Genomic DNA, 20,902 nt, shown 5'->3' on the forward strand with positions numbered 1-20,902 from the left:
TCTAACAATATATATGTAAGATCTATGTGTGGAAAAATATAAAAACTCTGATGAAAAACATCAAATAGACTTTAAATTAATGGACAAATATTCCATATTCATGGATTGGAAACATCGTTTGTCCTTCCCAGCTTGGTCAATAGATTCAACATAATCTCAATCAAAATATCAACAAGCTATTTTGTGGGTATCAACAAACTGATTCTAAAGTTTATGTGGATGGCAAAAGACCCAGAATAGCCAACAAAATACTGAAGAAGAAAAAAGTTAGAGGCCTGACACTACTCAACTTCAAGACTTACTGTAGAGCTGAAATACTCAAGACAGTGTGGTATTGGTTGAAGAATAGATCAATGGAATACAGCAATAGACCCACATAAATATAGTCACTTTATCTTTGATTAAAGAGCAAAGTCATTTCAGTGGAGAAAGGACAGGCTTTTCAGGATTCTGGACAGAAAAATGATATTTGTTAAAAATTAAGGAAATATCAATAAAGTACTAGTTAATAATGTGTCAACATTGGTTCATTAATTGTAACAAATGTATCATAATAATGTAATATGTTGATAGGAAAAAGTAAGTGCAGATATCTGGGGAAACCTGTACTGTATTCTCTATTTTTCTGTAAATCAAAAACTGTTGTAAAATATAAATTCTATTCTAAGAAATAATAATTAAAGGGAGCTCCAGAGGTGAATACTTGAAGAACAGGCGAGAATTAAGATTCTGCTAATCATTGCTAGAACTCCCCTCCCCCCCCAAAGGGTTATGTAACTGATTGGGTAGATAATGAATATTAGAGGGGCATTAAAGGAGCATTAAAGGAATTATCTGAAGATAATTTAAGATCTGTCTCTATCACTCCTATAATTAAAATCCTTCAGTGGCTCCCATGGTTTTAGATAAGGCTAGACTTTCTAAGTCGCATATGAACTGATCCTACCTTTCTGGATTCACTTTCCAGCTCTGTTGCTCAAGAACTTCAAGAAGCCTGGTCATTTACACACCATACTGTTTATCGCCTCTTGGCCTTTGTTCATGCTGCCCCATGCCTGAAATTCTCTACCTCCACCCGTCACTTCCTTCTACTAAACTTAGTTCCTATTTAGCACTTAGTTTCACCTTTTCCAAAAGCCCTTCCTGATTCTCTTGAGTTTATTTCATTTTTTTTCCTCTCTAAACCCAAGGAGTGTATTTCTACCCTATTGACCTTATATATTATTATTAGTATTAGTATTAGTAGTAGTATTACTATATATGGATATGTACTCTATTTGGCTGTGAACAAATCAAAGCCAGAGTTTTATTGAATCATATTTATATTGTGAGAAAGAAACAGACAACAGACACTTGGTTCTCACCTAAAAGAAGCTCACCTACAAGGCTAGGGGTCAGAATATAATTGTCTTTTACAAATAAAAAAATAGTTGCATTGAAAATTTTAATTCATTTTCACAAAACTTGTTTTTTTAGAACTCCTAAATCTTATAAGAAAAAATTTAAAGCACTAAAAGGTAAAAAATGTGAATTATTTTCTAATATTAGATGATACATGCCTTTAAAAGGGGGAGAGATTTTGATGATCTGAAGGGTATGTAGATTATGCCTAAGCACTTAATTCTTGAATGTTTTGTTACACAGTCTTTGAGTAATTTATGTGAAGCCTATTTATTGGTAAAAATTCAATTCACGGGGTTGCTTCAGTGGCTTAGTTGATTAAGCATCTTCCTTTGGCTTAGGTCATGATCTCCTGGACCTGGGATGAGCCCTGCTTGTCTGGTTCCCTGCTCCGCAGGAAGCCAGCTTCTCCCTTTTCCCCGGCCACACCCCACCCCACCACTTATGCACACAGACTCTCTCTCTTTCTCAAAGAAATAAATAAAATCTTTAAAAAAATTTTAATTCAGAAAATGTGGAATAGCATAGAAGATTGGTTTGTGTTTAAATGTAAATGCACTTATGGTGAGAATTGCCTTTTTTTCATTACCTTAAGAGTATTTTTCAAAAGGAAAATTTCACATTTTAGTATTCTCTTTCCACCTATACATGTTAGTAACTCTGAAATGAAATACAAGCATACCTTGCACTCTCTTTAGTTGAAGCTCCTCTGTTACTTAGAGCCTTTTATTGAGGGCATGCACCCTTGCCTCAGCTGAACACATGGTCTCTGTTTCTGGATCTTATGGAAAAGAGTGAAGTGCATAGTGCAATATATGTAAAAAGGTTCTGTATTTGTCATGAGGATTTGAAAATGAGGCAAAATTATATTCTTGTGAAGTGACTGGTTTTAAATTCTGCCCTTTGGTGTTTACTTATGTTTATGCAATCATATTATATTGATCACAGGGTACAGGAGATACTGACTGTCATTTTAAAATTAAGAAGAACTTGGAAAATGCATCTATAAGCCTGGAATCCATGAAAAGCCCAGGACTGTTTGTTGGACTTCAGCCAGATGGACAGGCAAAACCAGTTATTTATACTAAGAATGGGAATGTTTTCTTCTATCCGCAGGTCATCAAATGTATGTTTACTTTAAGATACTTCCATTTTGGTTTGCTTTGTGATGCCTTTGTGTCTGACAATTTAATCACATTTTTACTAAGCCAATCTCTGCTATTAGCCTTATTTATTTAGCCTTGTTATTTAGAAGGAGTGAAAAAGATTATGAAGATCATTTATCCCAGTTTTTCAGATGTTTGTGTTAGACATAGAGTTTTTACTATATTAAGCTCCTTTATAGTTTCAAAATTTGTGCATTGGTATATGTGTGTGTATGTGTGTATATTTTGTTATTTAATGATATCTCCATATACACTGTGAGGGGGATGGGACTATTAGAAATATTCTCAGTTTCATTGCTATTAATTTTTAATGCTAGCAATATAAAATGAGATAGAAAAATAATCATTATAAATGGGATTTGAATCAAAAATAGGATTTGGAAAAAGAAGTATAAGGATAGGACAGAAATGTGAATATTTTGAAACTAATTTCTCTCATATCTAAGATCAGATTCTCTAGCCAATTGTAGTGAGGATCTGTAGACTATTTAAACAGTTTAAGCTTAGAATGTATTTTTGCTTGAGCACAAAGGTTAGTGAGATAACTCGATAGTGTTCTTAAATTTAGTTCGCTATTTAATTTTTGCCTGATGTAGTCCCATGGACTTTGGCTTAATCAAAATCTACATGACTTTCTTAGTCTGACTCTTATTTAACTTCTCTTTGCTTATTAAAATCTACCTGTACTTTATATATATAACATTGTATATATATATTGATATATATAATATCCTACATATATATATAAAATATCCTACATATGTATGTAGTATCCTTCATATATATAATATCATATATTATGTGTCTCTGTGTGTGTATGTATGTGTGTGTGTGTGTATATATATATATATTATATATATATAATATATATATATATATATATTCCTACTGAAGATAGTTTAAATAAGAGCTTGATTTAACATGATGATATATCTGACCTTGTTCTTTGTGCTATCTGCCTCAATTCCTTCTCGGTCTTTAGGTGCCATATTTAAAATTTTGCAAATTGTTGGATTAGTACACCTTAACTTACTGCCATCCATACCACCACTCCCTCCACCCTCTGTTTTTCCACAGACTGGCACAGAGTGGCACTCCTACTCAACAAAGTGGGTATGCCATCTGTCTCCAGCACACTGCAGGGAAACAGATGACTCGAGAGCAGGAAGACGCAGGGTGGAGTAGAAGAAAAAGCTGTGAGAAATAGCTATCAGGGGACAGCAACCATGCTGGAAAAGCACAGGGAGAAAGGAGAACTAATACAAAGGAAGAAACAAGAAAAGAGGAGAAAGCAGAGATAACAATAATTAGGAAAAAAAGATGAGTAGAAAATATAACTTGTGGCAATACATAAGAGAGAAATAATAAAAGGCCATGTTTGTGACCTCAGGTATTAGTACCAATAGAAAAGAAGTCATGGATAATTTGAGTTTTTTTCTCTTTTTGTCAGCTGTATGATCTTAGTTAAACCAAGTAACATCAGAGAGCTTTGGTTTCTGTGTCTGTATAACTGGCGTAACATTGATATCTACCTGCTTGACTTATTTCACTTCTTCATTGCCAATTTGGATGCCTTTTATTTCTCTTTGTTTTCTGATTGCTGTTGCTAGGACTTCTAATACTATGTTGAACAAGAGTGGTGAGAGTGGGCATCCTTGTTGTGTTCCTGATCTCAACGGGAAGGCTGTGAGCTTTTTCCCCTTGAAGATGATATTTGCTGTGGGTTTTTCATAGATAGATTTTATGAAGTTCAGGAATGTTCCCTCTATCCCTATACTTTGAAACATTTTAATCAGGAACAGATGTTGGATTTTGTCAAATGCTTTTTCTGCATCAATTGAGAGGACCATGTGGTTCTTCTCTCTTCTCTTATTGATTTGTTCTATCACATTGATTGATTTGTGAATGTTGAACCATCCTTGCAACCCAGGGATGAATCCCACCTGGTCATGGTGGATACCTGCCCTATTTCGCCAGTAGAGCTGGTGGGGATCAAACAAGTAAATGCATATGAAAGTTCTTATTTCAGTCATAATACCCAACGTTTGCTGGCAGTTATTTTATGCCAGACATGAGAAACATGGGTTCTATCATTTATTCTCACTTTGGAAGATAGATAAATTACTTCTTATGGTCTTTTGAAACTTCACTTTAATTATTTGATAGTGTGTTTTAAAAAAGAATTGAATATCCCCAGTGATTGTGAATTAATTTTTGAAAGCTTATAGCCAGCAGGCCTGAGACTAAGTCTTCTAATGCTAGATTGATAGATGTCAGTAATTTGTTCAAGTAATTTCTTTTCCCCCTTATTATTTTTATTATATAAATAATGCATGTAATTGTGGAAAATTTTGAAAAAATACTCATGTGGAAATCTGTCTAGAGATAAAAACTATTTACATTTTGATGTATTTTTTTTATGACTTCTTTCTATGAAAGTGTGTTTTGTATATATTTATCTTCTTTCTTTTCTATACTAAAAATATATACATATAAAAATTTAAATTTATTTATTTATTTATTTAAGAGTGGGAGAGAGCACAAGCAGGGGAGCAGCACAGGGAGAGGAAGAAGCAGGCTTCCTCTGAGCAAGAAGCCTGATGTGAGACTTGATCCCAGGACTCTGGGATCATGACCTAAACCCAAGGCACACACTTAATAGACTGAGCCACTCAGGCCCCCTAAATGCATATTTTTAACAAAATATAGGGCTTCCATTGTATTTATATAAAACAACTTTATATGCTTTTTTACTTAAAGAAACAAATGATTTTCATCAATACTCATAGATTTACACTATCTTTTCAAGTGAGTTTTATTAATTCATTTGCCACAAATTATTTAATCAATCCTTTAATGCTGGCTATTTTATTGTGGATTTTTTTGGTTACTATTAACAATGTTGGATGATCATTCATGTACATACATATTTTTACACTGGTCTGAAATTTTTTTCTAGCATAAATTACCAGAAATGAAAATGTTCCCTCAATTTCAAAACAATAGACTTCTTAAATCTGAATGTCCCATAGTTATTCTAGCAGTCCCAGAAATGAGAAGTATATTTTGGTACTAGCTGTTAATCCTATGAGGAATTGCCTAGAGGCTCCTATTTGTCTTGGCTATTGAGAGGTTCCTCTTGCTCTGACTTTGGGCTATCATTTATCAGTCTGAGATTTTATAAATTGTCCTTATTAGATGCAAATTCCTGTGATCAACAAGCTATTCCTATCTGGATTAACCCATGAGAATAATCATGGAATTTTGTCTGTTAGTTAGATTATGGAAGTTCCAAATAAGTCCTAGGCATTCATTGCAAGTATCTGTTTCACTTAAAAACAATGAATGAGAAGATTTTCAAACATACTGTAAAGCTAGACTTCCAGCTCTATAAAGATTGATGTCCTCAAAGGACTTATTCCAAAGGACTACAGACTTTCACATTAAAAGGAAAATTAAAATTCTTAGCTCCATACCTTCTCACTGATTATTTTCAATCTGTAAAAGTGACTACAATACCACATTGCATTGATAAGATGTTTTAGCCCAGTACATTATACATGGCTCTTTATGTATCTTGTCATTGTATGAGAATTCAAGAGCCTGGATAGAAACATGGAAAAGTGAGGGGTAAGATTCTGTTGTTCATGGATTCAGTAGGAAGAAGCAGTTAATAGAATTAAAGGCAGAGAACTCATTTTGTAGGACATGATATTAATATATATGAAGACACTTGCTGATATGGCCTTCAAGCGAGAATCCTTGGAACATTACGACAAGTAAGCTGAACTTCTGTGGCGTTGGCTGACATATTCAGGGTTCAGGTTATCTTGTGGTAGTGTGTTCTATATGTTACCTGTTAGTATTCTCAGAATCTCCTTGGAAAAAGCTGACAATGAAAGTTTGCCTAGTAATTCTCTCCCTGCTGTTGTAGACACCCAGATTGACCAAGAAGTTCTCGTTGATATAGGGACTCTCATCACCAGTATTATAAATGTCAACATTTGTACAGAAGTAGACTGTTCCAAGAAATGTTAACCCTACATATATCATTGCTAAATATACTGAGGCAACTTCCCATTTTAATGCTGGAAATATTGCTTTGGAAACTTTATTGAAGGATCATGAATCCTAGGAATTCTGAGGAAAGGCATAGAAACACTAACATTTATTCAAAACACACTGTCTAGGAATACATACCCATTTTCACAAGACATGTGCCATGATGTTAAAGTAATCCATGTATATACCACTTGCCCTTTGGTTTCTGCATCAGGTTTGTATTTTCCCTACCCAGGCCTGTAATGAAAAGTATAGCTGCAGAATTGGTTGCAACAACTCCTTTATGGGATTTATTTTGACTCTAGGTAATCATTAGGCTGTGCACATTTCAACAAAATAAAGCACAAAGAATGGCTACTGTACAAAGGCTCATATTTGCTGTATTTATATGCACTTTTGAAAATTCAGTTTTTGTGGCTATCTTCTTTCATCTACATTTTCTCTTTCTTTTCTGGGTAGTACTGAATTTCCTGCCAGATCAGGTAAATAAAGGTGTAACGAAAGATTTAGAGAACAGTGTAAGATAATAGAAAATATATTGGGGGCACCTGGGTGGCTCAGTGGGTTAAAGCCTCTACCTTCAGCTCAGGTCATGATCCCAGGGTCCTTCCTGGGTCAAGCCCCACATCCGGCTCTCTGCTCAGCGGGGAGCCTGCTCCCCACCACCCCTGCTGCCTCTCTGCCTCCTTGTGATCTCTGCCTGTCAAATAAATAGATAAATCTTTAAAAAAAAAAAAAAAGAAAATCTATTGATCTCTGCCAACCATCCCCTACTCTGGTTCCTGCACAGAACTCCTAAAACCCTTATAAATTCCTAAGTGATAAGAGCATGGCAAGTGTCTTTTGTTCTAATGAGGTGACTCTAGGTAGCCCCGTGGAAGACTAAGCCATGATTCAAAGCTTAGTATTTTTAACTCTATCCCTCCATCCTTCAGAGACAGGAGAAAGCCTGGGCATAGAGTTAAAAATTGATCATGCCTGTGAGGAATCCTCCATAAAATCTCAATAGAATGGGGTTTTGGGAGCTTCCAGGTTAGTGAAAACATTTACATACTGGGAGGTGAGGTACCCCAACTCAATGAGGACAGAAGTGCCTGTACTCAGGGCTCTCATAGACCTCGCTTCCTGTTTCTTTTTATCTGACTGTTATTAATATGCTTTGTTATGTCCTTTAATAAACAGACTGGCAAACATAAGTATTTCCTTGAGTTCTGTGAGCTGCTCCAGCAAATTAATCGGACTTGAAGAAGGATTGTGGGAATCTTCGATTTATAGCTGATTGGTCAGAAGCACAGTTAATAACTTGGACTTGGGATTAGCATCTGAAGAGAGAGATGGTCTTGTGGAACTGAGCCCTTTACCTGTGGGGTCTGATGCTATCTCTAGGTAAATAGTGTCAGAATTGAATTAGATTGTAGGACATCCAGCTAGTGCTACAGAGCTGTTTGGTTTGGCAAAAGTTCCTACACATTTGGTGATCAGAAGTGTCAGAAGTGAAGTATTCTCTGTGAAAGCAAAGGAAACACAGGAGGAAAGAAAGAATAGGTTTTTCTAACTCAAACACATAAAAATGTCTTGCTAAAGCAGGATTTGTCTTTGAGCTATCTGAATTTGTTGACACTCTTCTTCCAAACCTTTCCATTTAAAGTATGTCAAACTCTTGAACCAGATATTGAGCAGAAAACTAACAGGTTATTGGGTCATGTTATTTCTCATAACAGTGAAAAATAAGTCACCAAAATGGATTTTTCAGTAAGTTCGGACTGCTTATGATCTTGTCTTGTCTTATGTCTATTAGAACTTAACATCTTATATGATATTCAGTTGAGAGAATATAACCCAACGTCTTTTGAAACTTTGCTAATGTTGGCCTTCTGGTGACTAGCATGGACTTTAAATACTCTTCTGAGGTCCCTCCTGTCTACTGAGTAACAAGCTATCTTGCGGTATTTGTTGAAGCTTTCCTGATAATTGAGTACTAAACAGTACAGTTGGTTCCCATGATATCTATGGGATACAGTGCAATGCCTGGCTCAGAGTAGGTTCTTGAACAAATGAATGATGTAACATAAAGTGACTGCGAGTTCATGTTAGGAATGTTTGGGTTTTATTTTCATGTGCTAACAGTATGTCCCTAATTAAGTTGATTAACCTCTCTGAACCTCTGTTTTGTCATCTGTAAGTGAGAATAAAAGCATTGCATTACAGTAAGAACTTTTACTGTGAATCTGTGAACCTTTTGAAATTGAGTAAACATATTTTGAGTAAATAAATTGTGGGCAGATATACACATAAGTGTGCAGTTGAAATGGGAAGAAACTCATGACCTTTAGTTTGTGAAAGGCAGCAGGATGTTTACTTAAAATTTTATAGTAGTTCCCAAAATCACTTCATTGTTTTTAGAATCTTGTCTAACCAGACTACACACACACACACACACACACACACACACACAAATAGGTTGAACCTGCCCAATACCAAGAACAACAAAAAATATCCCCATAAAACTGTTGAGAATTTTCAGTTTATATTTGAATACAGATATAGAGCAGCTTGGCTCCATAGGTTTTGTTTTGTTTTGTTTTAAACAATATTAACTTTTCTTCATAGTTTTCAGGAAGGTACAGTTGAAATTGTCAGGCACCCTTAGCAACAAAGGGACTTGGATAGGGGAAGAGATCATTTTAGGAAGAGCATAGTAAGGTTGCATTTCAGGAGACTTCAGTAGAGATCTTTCTGTGGGGCAGTTACCTGTTGTCCCCAAGCGTGTACCCCTGAATCATGGTTCTGGTATCCTTAGACGCAACTGCACTTGATATAAGTGTCTTTATACACTGGTTGGTGTGGCAAGGCTCATAATCATATGGAGTTCACTACTCTGCCCTGCCTGTGATGACACAATCTTGTTGCCTGGGTTCACCTACCAAACAGTGAGAGCCTTCAAAGTACAGCAGGGTAGAGAGGCAAGGATATTTCACTCATAGGCTGAAACCAGGCTACCAGTTATCCATATCCTGCTTAGGCTTCTTGTTAGCTGTGTGCTCTGACAGCACTTGTATCAAATGTCCATTCTCTATAAAATGAAAATGAAGGGTGCCTTAAATCAGGGCTGATGTGTGAATTACATGAGTTAATATATATAAAATGTTTCTAATAATTTCTGGTATTCAGTCAGTGCTATACAAGCACTATACAAGTATTTGTGGTTATGATTATTAAAGAACGGAAGAGTTCTCATGGTGAATTTTTTTTTCAGTAAGATTTTTTAAAGAGTATTTATTTATTTAAAGATTTTATTTATTTATTTGACAGTGAGAGACACAACAATAGAGGAAACACAAGGTGGGGAGTGGGAGAGGGAGAAGCGGGCTTCTCACCACATAGGGAGCCTGAATCGGGGCTTGATCCTAGGACCCTGGGATCACGACCTGAGTCAAAGTCAGACGCTTAATGACTGGATGACCCAGGTGCCCCCTTTTAAAGACTTTTTAAAGAACAGTTAAATGTTCACAGAAAAAATGAGGGGAAGGTATAGAGATTTCCCATTTATCTCCTGCCCCACAGATGCATAGCCTTCCCCACCAAAATTCCCCACCAGGTGGTACATTTATTATAATTGATGAACCTACATTGAAACATCATAATTATTTAGAGTTTATAGCTAACATTTTGATCCGATCTTAGTATTGCACATTCCATGGATTTGGACAAATGTGTAATGGCATATATCCATCAGTCTGATATCTAAAGAATATTTTAATTGACCTAAAAATCCTTACATTAATTAATTTTTGAATGTTGAACCAGCCTCATATATCTGAGATAAATCCCACTTGGTCTTATTATATTAATCTTTTTATAGATTGTTGGATTCAATTTACTAATATTATTTGAGGATATTTGTGTCTATGTTCATCAGAAGTATTGGTTTATAGTTTTTTTCTTGCAATGTCTTTGTATGGTTTTTGGTATTAGGGCAATACTGACCTCCTAGAATGAGTTAGGAAATATTCCCTCTTTTTCTATCCTCTGAAAGAGATTGTAGAGAATTGGTATAATTTCTCCCTTAAATTTTTTGGTGTAAGATTCACCAGGAACCTGTTTGGGCCAGATGCTTTCTGTTTTAGAAGGTTATTTAATATTGATTCAGTTTCTTTAATAAACTTTACTATTTATTTTGTCTGTTTCTTCTTGTGTGAGTTTTGGCAAATTGTGTCTTTAAGGAATTGGTCCATTTCATCTAGGTTATCAAATTTGAGAGCATAGAGTTGTTGAAAGTATTCCTTTATATCTTTTTAATGTCCATAGGATCTGTAATGATGTTCTCTCTTTCATTTCTAATGTTAGTGATTTATGTTATTTCATCTTTTTTTTCTTAGCCTGACTAGAGACTTATGAATTTTATTGATCTTTTCAAATAATCAGATTTTGGTACATTGATTTTCTGTGTTGATTTCCTGTTTTTAGTTTCTTTAGTTTCTGCTGTAATTCATCATGATGTTTCTTTTATAACTTAACTAGAGTTACTAGATTCCTGGGGAGATATCTTCTCATTTTTTCTTTCAATCACTTTGGACAAATAACATAACTTCTCTGTGACTTGATTTCTTTATCTACAATTTGGTTAGAATTTGGTTCAATTAATAGTGTGTTAAGGAGGGCATGTATTGCATGGGGCACTGGGTGCGGTGCATAAACAATGAATCATGGAACACTGAAAAAATAAAATTAATTAAAAAAAGAATTTATAATAAAAGTCATTGTTCCTACTACCATTTAGATGAAATAGTTGTCTTGTGCAGCAAAACCTCTCTTATTCATGAGTTACATTCACAGTACTAGGAACCCTGTATATAGGAGAAAGTGTGAAATCTGACTTCATGTGCTTACACAATCAGTTATCATACTGAGCCCATGGAGAAGGATCTCAATGGATTATTTGGAAGCTCTGTTCATTCCCATTTTTCCAGATAATAACTCCACGCTTATAATTCCATATAATAACAACATAATGTGCTTGGTATAATTTGAAGAATTTTGGATCAATATAATTTGTGACTTCCCATTAACTTTAATGCACTATTTCTTTTTTAGGGCATTTAGGTAACAGTGAACATATCCAAGTTTTATAGGTATCATATTTGAGACTTAAATTATGCTTAAAGTTTGCCTCCTCTTGCTCAAATTCCAGTCTAGTTTTATTGTATTAGCTTCTGTATACAAATTATGAGGCTCAGGTATCAGTAACCTGGAAAAAATACAAGACTAAAGATATGGTTCAGAAGTTACATTTTTATTATAATAAGGAATTTATTTCAGGTTCAAATTTTATGGAAGTTTTTATTAAAGTATGTTTGGAAAATTCATTTTCACTTCATACTAGTGTGCTAAGATCTTCAAGTTTCAAAATATAAATGAAATAACTATCATATACCCAGTTTATCAGAATCCTGAATATGTACCTTATGATCTTATGTAGAGAAGTGTGACAAAAATATATTTCAGATAATAAAATAGATTTTATGGATTTAAATATATATGTCATAACAACATGACACTTTACTATTGTATTTTAGCTTATTTTACCTATAAGTAGCTGGTATTTAATAAAACAAAAAATTTTTTTTACAAGTTCAGTTTTTGCAGTTATAACCTTTCTGTGTGGTTGATCTTGATACTACTAAACTTTTGGATATAATGAGATGATTACAAAGTAATCATTCAATTCCAGCTAGACAATTCTGTTTCTTTCACCTTTATCACAGGTTTTTTTTTAATATTGTGTTTAATAAATCTTCAGATTCCTTTTTAAATTATGAAAGTGAGACAAAAAGAGCACACTGGTAAGAGTTACTCCAATTCAGAGTAGGCTCTGAATCCAATGGATGGCTGTTTGGTACCTGGATTTTAGACCTCCAGCTGTGACCCACCTGGTTCAAAGGCCAAGTTGGGCAGTGTTCTATACAAAAAGACAGGAACATCTAGGATGACCATTCCAAAAAATGTCGTCCAGGTCCTAAATTTCCTACTATTATTTTTTAAGATTTTATTTATTTATTTGACAGAGAGATAGAGAGCACAAGTAGTCAGAGAGGCAGGGAGAGGGAGAAGCAGGCTCTCCACTGAGCAGGGAGACCGATGTGGGACTTGATCCCTGGACCCTGGGATCATGACCTGAGCTGAACACAGCTGCTTAACCGACTGAGCCACCCAGGCACCCCCTAAATTTCCTACTATTAAGATAACTGTTGTGTTTATAAAAATATATTGACATTCATTTTTCAGGATGAGGTAGAATCTTGAAAAGCCAGTGTGGGAGGATAGAGAGATAAGAAATGCGTGTTCCCATTTTACAGTTTGCTTAGGCTGACTCTGTTGTGCAGCCCATTCTGTGTTAGGTACACTGTGCTTGGCGTATGCTATAGAGCTCATCAATATATACCAAAGGTCATTGTTTATGTGTTCTACCTCTGGGCTGTAACCTCATCAATGTCAAAGTCACGTGTTATGCATTGATTTATTCTTATGCTTCTGGCAGTGCCTGTGAGAGAGATTATTTTCTCTTTGTAAATCCTGGATTTCTACATTATTTGTAGATAATGTAGTCCCTTGATTATGGGTCCCTTAATGGACTATAAGAAAATGGTGGCTGAATTATATTTAGGAATCGTTTTTATTCTTTCCTCTTTAAGTGTTCATTTACCCTCAGTGGACACATTTCTAGTTATTTCTGATCTTTTAAATATTTTAAAGTTCCTTTATTAGGAACTAAGCAATGTCTAAGCGTTGCATTGTAGATAAGCCATGTCGAGAAACACGTTTTACAGAGTTTGGTGTTCAAAAGATTATTATTGTCTGAGATTACATAATATCAAATAATTATAAGGATCTCTCTCTCTCTCTCTGGATATATATATGACAATATTATCACAGGCAGTTCTTTAGACACCAGTGTTGTATAGTCATTGCCATCACTCTATATGATTAAGTGTTGATTTCTGTTAACCATAGTTATGAGATCATCATGCCTTCTGATGCTAACATACATTTCATGGGTCATCTGAAATTATTGACTGCAATTATGATATTAAGAAGTAGCTGCTATTATTTATTATTACATAAAATCAGACATCAATATAATTTTTGTTGCTGATGAGGTTTGTAACTATGGCTGAACCCTAAGAAGGAAACACAAACAACTTAAACTGTGAATCATTAGAGTCATTATTCAGGTAGGCTGGAGATATCTATTCCTGAACAAAATACCAAAACACTTGTTTCTAAATAAAAGGCAGAAAAATAGATAATGTTTTCTTCATTTATATGTATATTTCCTTGATTTTCATATTTCAGTAAGGTAATGTAAAATGTTGTTTGAGTGATGTTTTAATCAGTTTCCCCTTCCAAGGAAGGCAAAGTACCAGATTATCAAAGGAGTTTCTGTTTAGAATCTATAAGAAAAACATCTTGAATAAGTTATTTGATTCATACTGTGGTGTTAAATTATTGCTTGAATTTACAAGGCAGTGAATAGATTTTATAGGAATACCATTCATGCACAGCCTGCTGCTAAGAATAAAAAGTCATTTTCTGGTAACTATGTAATGCAGAGTGAAAAGATTTGACTAGGCATTGAAATGGAGACAATAGCAAAACTTAAACTGCATAGCTGAACATATGGTGAATTTTCTGAGAAGAAGCAAGTGATTTTGAGAGGATTGCATCTTTAAAATCTTAATTTCAGTTGGCAGAGAAAACCCAATGGGTATGTCAGCAACACCCAGCCAAGAGGAGGAAAAAGTCCATGAGTCAAAAAACCAGCAAGAAACACTACCAGAATCTGAGGCCAAGTGTTCCTTACTTTCTTCAGCTGCAAGTAAGCAAGTTTTTTCCCCTTTCTTTTGATTTGTCTGCATTGATTCTTTGTGGCCACCTCAGGAAAAACATCAAATTATTTTTAATGTATACGGTATATTATTGCCCATGAATTTGCTTTTAAGCTGTTACCTTGCTTTTTTATGCAAAGAATACATGTATAGGGGTGCCTGGGTGGCTCAGTTAGTTGAGCATCCGACTCTTGATTTCAGCTCAGGTCATGATCTCAGGGTCATGAGATTGAGCCCTGTGAAGGGCTCTGTGCTCAGCAGGGAGTCTGCTTGAGATTCTTCCCTCTGTCCCTCCTCCTCCTTGGGGTCGTGTGCTTGCTCTTTCTCTTAAATAAATAAATAAAATCTTTAAAGAAAGAACACATATATATTAAAATATGTTTATTTCTTTAGCTTGAATTCAATGACTCTAGAACAATGACTTGGTAAGAAGAAATTATTAAATTATGGCATCATATTTGGACTATCACATACAAAATATTTTGTGAATATATTTTTTGAATAATAGCAAATTCTCACCAGAGTCTAAGTAAAAACAAAAAATAATCTGTTTCTCCGATGCAGAAACTGAGGCATGAATAAGGTGCTGTAGGCCTCAGAGGTTTGAATTTTTAGTTTCCATCTTTTAGTCTGTTCATTTTCTTTCTCTTAAATGCATTGCTTTCTCTCTGGGAAGTATAACGAATGATATCTAACAAATTCTGTGCATCAGAATTTAGTAATATTTAGGTAAAATGAAATATTGGACCACTGTCTCTGGACCATTTTTGAAAAAAAAATTTTGAGAGACAGATAAATTATAATGTTACCTTTCAAAACGTGCTTTTTGAAAATTAGTAATTGGGTATGCTCTCTTTTCTTTCAGATAGTAACAGAAAATAGATGTCTCTTGATGACAACCTTATGATACTATCACATCAACCAGAGGGAAGAGAAATTAGCCTTTTGATTCTTGCTGCATTGGACCAGGCCCAGTTTTATATTTCTATGGAACAGTGTGACAAATCACACTGCATGAGAAACATGTGCTTAGTTAACATTTTTCACAGAAGGAAAACTCAATCTTGTGTCAGGAAGTAATGGCACCTAAATCTGGGATGGCCACCTCAAGTAAAATTTGACTTGGTTGAAAATAACATACTAACTGAAATTCCTAGAAATAGACACTTTTTATGAGTAACAAACTGCTAAAGAGGAAATCTTCTATATATCCTATGAATATTTGTCTGTTCTGGCAAAAAAAATCTTTAAAATGTTACCATTGTTAGATGTTTTTACATTTAAGTTGTATCATATGTTGATTTAATATATTTATATATTGTGCTATGCAACATATATGCAAGAATGCACCTCTATCATAGCACATACTTGTATTTCTTTTTTGTAATGGGAATAATTGAGATCTAGTCTCCTAGCAAGTTTGATGTTTATAATACAATGTTGTCACCTATAATCACTCTACTGTACATTAGATCTTTAGGTCTTATTTACCTACTAGTTGCAAGTTTGTATCCTTAAACATCTCTTCTATTCTGACCCCTGACCCTCAAGCCCTTGGTAGCCACCATTTTGCTTTCTGTTTTTATAAGTTGAGCTTTTTTTGGTTCCACATATAAGTTATATCATATAGTATTTGTCTTTGTCTGATTTATCTCATTTAGCATAATTTTCTCAAGGTCTATCCATGTTGTTGCAAATGATAGGATTTCTTTCTTTCTCATGGGTTTCAGATCTTCTTTATCTATTCATCTGTCAACGGGCACCTAGATTGTTTCCTTATATTGCGTACTATGAATAATGCTGCAATAAACCTGGAAATGCATATATTTCTTCAATATTATGTTTTCATTTCCTTTGCATACATACTGAGAAATGGAGTTGGTGAATAATATGGTAGTTCTATTTTTAATTTTTGACCAGTCTCCATACTGTTTGCCATAGTGGTGCTACCAATTTAAACATTCCCATCAACAGTGCCTGAGAGTTCCCTTTTCTCTATATCCTCACCAACACTTAATGTCTTGTCTTCTTTTTTTTTTTCATTTTATTCTTGATAATAGCCATTCTTACTGGTATGAATTGATATCTCATTGTCTTGATTTGCATTTTCCTGATGATTAGTGATATTGAGCATCTTTTTATATACCTGCTGGCCATTTGGGTATCTTTTCTGGAAGAAATATCTATTTATTCTTCTTTTACTTTTGTAATCAGATTGTTTTTCTGTTATTGAGTTCTATCAGTTCTTTATATGTTTTGGATCTTACCGCCATTTTTGATACCATTGTTAAATTTTTAAGGATTGGAAAGTATACATTTTAGAATGAGGCTGGAAAAATGATAAAATTAGGCCTCATGATAAATATAAACCTTTTCAAATCATTCTTTCATGTAATAAATTACAAGAAATGTATTGCCTCCTAAATGTCAGATGTAAAGAAATAGAGTGAGGGCAAAAAGGACTTGGTCTCTGACTTCTTGAAGTTTACGCACTAGTGAACCAGATAAGTATTAATCACACAAAATTAAAAGTTTAAAAACTGATAAATGAGATGTGGGAAACATTCAAGGCATGTTAGACAAAAATAAAATTTAAGTTATTAATTATAAAAAGACTTGGAAGTCCTTTTTAAAAAAGTTTTTATTTAGTTAACATACAGTATAATATCAGGTTCATGTGTACAATATATTGGTTCAACATGTCCATACGACACCTGGTGCTTGTCATAACAAGTGTACTCCTCTGATAAAGGGTTAGTATCCCAAGCATATAAACAACTTATAAAACTCAACACCCCAAAAATGAATAATACAATTAAAAAATGGGCAGAATAGATGAATAGACATATTTCCAAAGAAGACAAAGAGATGGCCAACAGACACATGAAAAGATGCTCAACATCATTCATCATCAGGGAAATACAAATCAAATTACAATGAGATATAATCTCATACATTGTCAGAAAGGCTAAAATCAACAATGCAAAAAATGATGGGTATTGGCAAGGGTGTGGAGAAAGGGGAACCCTCTTACACTGTTGGTGGGAATGCAAACTGCTGTAGCCACTCTGACGAACATTATGGAAGTTCCTTAAAAAGTTAAAAATAAAGCTACCCTGTGATCCAGCAATTACACTACTAGTTATTTACTCAAAGGATGCAAAAATACAGATTCAAAGGGTCACATGCACCCCAGTGTTTACAGCAGCATTATCAATAGCCGAACTATGGGAAGAAGTGTCCATCAACTAATGAATGGTTAAATACATGAGATATCTATCCATCTATCTATCTATCTATCTATCAATCATCTATCTATCTATGTATCTATCATCTATCTATCATCATCATCATCATCTATCTATATCAAAATATTACTCAGCCATAAAAAAGAATGAAATCTTGTCATCTGTGATGACATGGGTGAAACTAGAGAGTACTATGCTAAACGACGTAAGTCAGTTAGAGAAAGACAAATACCATATGATTTCACCCATATATGGAATTTCAGAAATAAATGAGTAAAGGGGGGAAAAAAAGAGAGAGAGGCAAACCAAAAATAGACTCAACTATAGAGAACAAACTGATGATTACCAGAATGGAGGTGGTGGGGGGATGGGTTAAATAGGTGTAGGTCCTTTGTTGTAGTTAATGGTAATATAGTAGAAATGGAGAGTGGGTCAAGGACTGAGAATAGGGAGACTGAGCTTAATTTGTTAATGAGCTGCTTAAATCATTGACATAACACAGACTTTGGACTTGGACATGAAATCCTGGAAATTCAGATGATAAAGCTTTCCTAATGCAAATGCCATCTACAAAATCTCTATGATTTGTTTAATGTTGTTTTCTATGTAGTGGAAATGGCTTTTATACATCCATGACTTTAGATGGGAAAAAATATCTTCATATATGAATATTACCTAGAAGGTTCCCATTCATTACTCAGTAATTAGATCATGACTCTATTTAGTTGTCTTCTACCTCTCAAACATCTGCAGGAGTTAAAAGTTATTTCTTGTCAGAAATACATTCCTCTTGGTTTTGCAATTTAGCTGTCATACTGAATAGATTTGGGTTACATTAGCCATTCATATTAAAATACATGTTCATTGAAAAATACTTTAAAAAATTTATTTCATATTTTAAAAAATATCAAAAACAACTCTCAGCTCCTGAGATTATGTTTGCCAGTCTACTTTCAGGATAGGGCAAGATATATATAGTTGGGGGATTAGGTAATACAGAAAAAATAAGCCTGTTCTCTGTATTCAAAACTCCTGTTTATTAAAAAAAAGTGGATGTTTTTCTTGTCAAGAGACAAAGATTTAGAGCTTATAAAACTACATATACAATAAATAATGCTTTGGTAGTAGTAAATAGAATTGTAGGGCCATTCTATTTGCAAGCTCTTCCTTTAGGGCTAAGTTGAATTTTAATATTAGTTTTGTTAGAGAACTGGGTTTTGAGGAAGAAATTTTACTTTTTACAAAAAGAATAAAATAATGAATTTCAATGTGTCCACTTGCCCAGCTTCAACAACTATCAACATATGACTAATTTTTTTAAAGTTTTATTTATTTTAGGGGCACCTGGGTTGCTCAGTCAGTTAAGCACCTGCCTTTGGTTCAGGTTGTGATCTTTAGGTCTGGGATTGAGGCCCATATCAGGCTCCCTGCTCTCTGCTTCTCTCTCTCTCCCCCTGTCTTCCCCTCTGCACCACTTGTTCTCTCTCTCTTTCTCTCTCTCAAATAAATAAAATCTTTAAAAAAATATTTATTTATTTTGGACACAGAGCATGAGAAATAGGGGCAGAGGAAGAAGAAGAGAGACTCTGAAGCAGACTCTGTGCAGAGCATGGAGCCTGACATAGGGTTCAATTCCATGACCCTGAGGTTACAACCTGAGCTGAAACCAAGAGTGGGCCACTTAACCAACTGTGCCACCCAGGCACCACTGTGACTTCTTATTTTTATGAATGAGAAAACTGAGGCCTGGGAAGATGAATGTGGTTGAAGTCTTACCTTTAGATTGTCCACCTCTTGCTCTGTCCACAAGAATTTGAGCATTGTAGTGTGACAACCATACCAGTCCTCAATCTGCTGGTGGGTGTGTCTCACTGCTGTTGCTAGGCAAGGCTGAATTTGTGCCAAAGTCTCAGCCATAGCATATACTTTCTTTAAACCTATTTAGATGCCAACACTTTAAAAAGCAAACAGAAAAATATTTGGGCAAAGAAAATGTGAATTCTGTTACCAAGTTGAGGTCTTCTTTACAAGCAGTCACAGTAAATTAAAATTTTTCTGAAAAAAAAAATAAAACACATAAAGGAAAGTTAAAATTATGCCATTTTATTACTCTCCAAAAAGCACTTTAGATATATATACACACACATATTCGTTATGTTGGGTAGACAGTTTTGTAATCTGCTCTTCAGCTAATAGAATACAGTAAGCATTATAAGCATTTTCATGATATTACTTCTACAAAATAATTTAATAGCTATAAATAACCTATTATATAGATGTTCTATACCATATTTACCTACTCTCTTACTTTTGGGCATTTTTTCAAAAATTTTTTAAAGTATAACTTGCAATGGACACTCATCTGTATTTTGTATTATTTCTTTAGAGTAGTTCTTATAAATAGAATTACCAGGTAATAGCTTATATTAATTGTTTTTCTTCTTGTGATCTTAGTATTTGTTTTTTTAATATTAAAAAATAACATTCAGCATCCAGACAGAAGTGTAGATTTATTATTTTGTGCTCATGCTATTATAGTGAGTTACGATGTAGAGGAGGTGTAAGTTTCACATATCATAGAATGAGGATTTGAAGGGACTTTTGACCTGGCAAAATGCAATGTAGAATTTCAAATGAAGGATGAAGAAATAAGCCACGTCATTTTAAGTAATTTTTTTTTAAAGATTTTATTTATTTATTTGACAGACAGAGGCCACAAATAGGCAGGGAGGCAGGCAGAGAGAGAGAGGAGGAAGCAGACTCCCTGCTGAGCAGAGATTTCCCCATGCGGGACTCGATCCCAGGACTCTGGGATCATGACCTGAGCCGAAGGCAGAGGCTTTAACCCACTGAGTCACCCAGGCGCCCCCATTTTATGTAATTCTAATCAGTCAGAAGTACCTCCCTGTGTTTAGCAGAAAACCTACCCCTCAGAAACTCTTTAGAGCCATAAAAAGTCAACAGACCGTCCTATAAAATAAACCTTAATATTTCTTCTGTGTTTATTCTCATTCCTTCTTAGTATATTCTTCTTATATACAAATATACTAAAACATGGATTCTTAGTGTTTCTTTTTAGTATATCCTCTTCTATTTGAAATACATTTTTTAATAGTTCCTCCTAATATATGTTCTTTAA

General features: G+C 34.5%; 1 protein-coding gene across 1 annotated transcript in view; it reads left to right on the forward strand.

The window, feature by feature from the left end:
* Positions 1–20,902, forward strand: part of LOC116860545 (lipoxygenase homology domain-containing protein 1-like) — a 156,296-nt gene that overhangs the window by 100,796 nt on the left and 34,598 nt on the right. The window contains 2 exon segments of the mRNA XM_032846608.1: positions 2,350–2,527; positions 14,374–14,505. Coding sequence (XP_032702499.1) covers positions 2,350–2,527; positions 14,374–14,505 — 310 coding nt within the window.

Source organism: Lontra canadensis, unplaced genomic scaffold (assembly GCF_010015895.1).
Source record: "Lontra canadensis isolate GAN:19392208 unplaced genomic scaffold, GSC_riverotter_1.0 scaffold177, whole genome shotgun sequence".
NCBI classification, from domain to species: Eukaryota; Metazoa; Chordata; class Mammalia; order Carnivora; family Mustelidae; genus Lontra; species Lontra canadensis.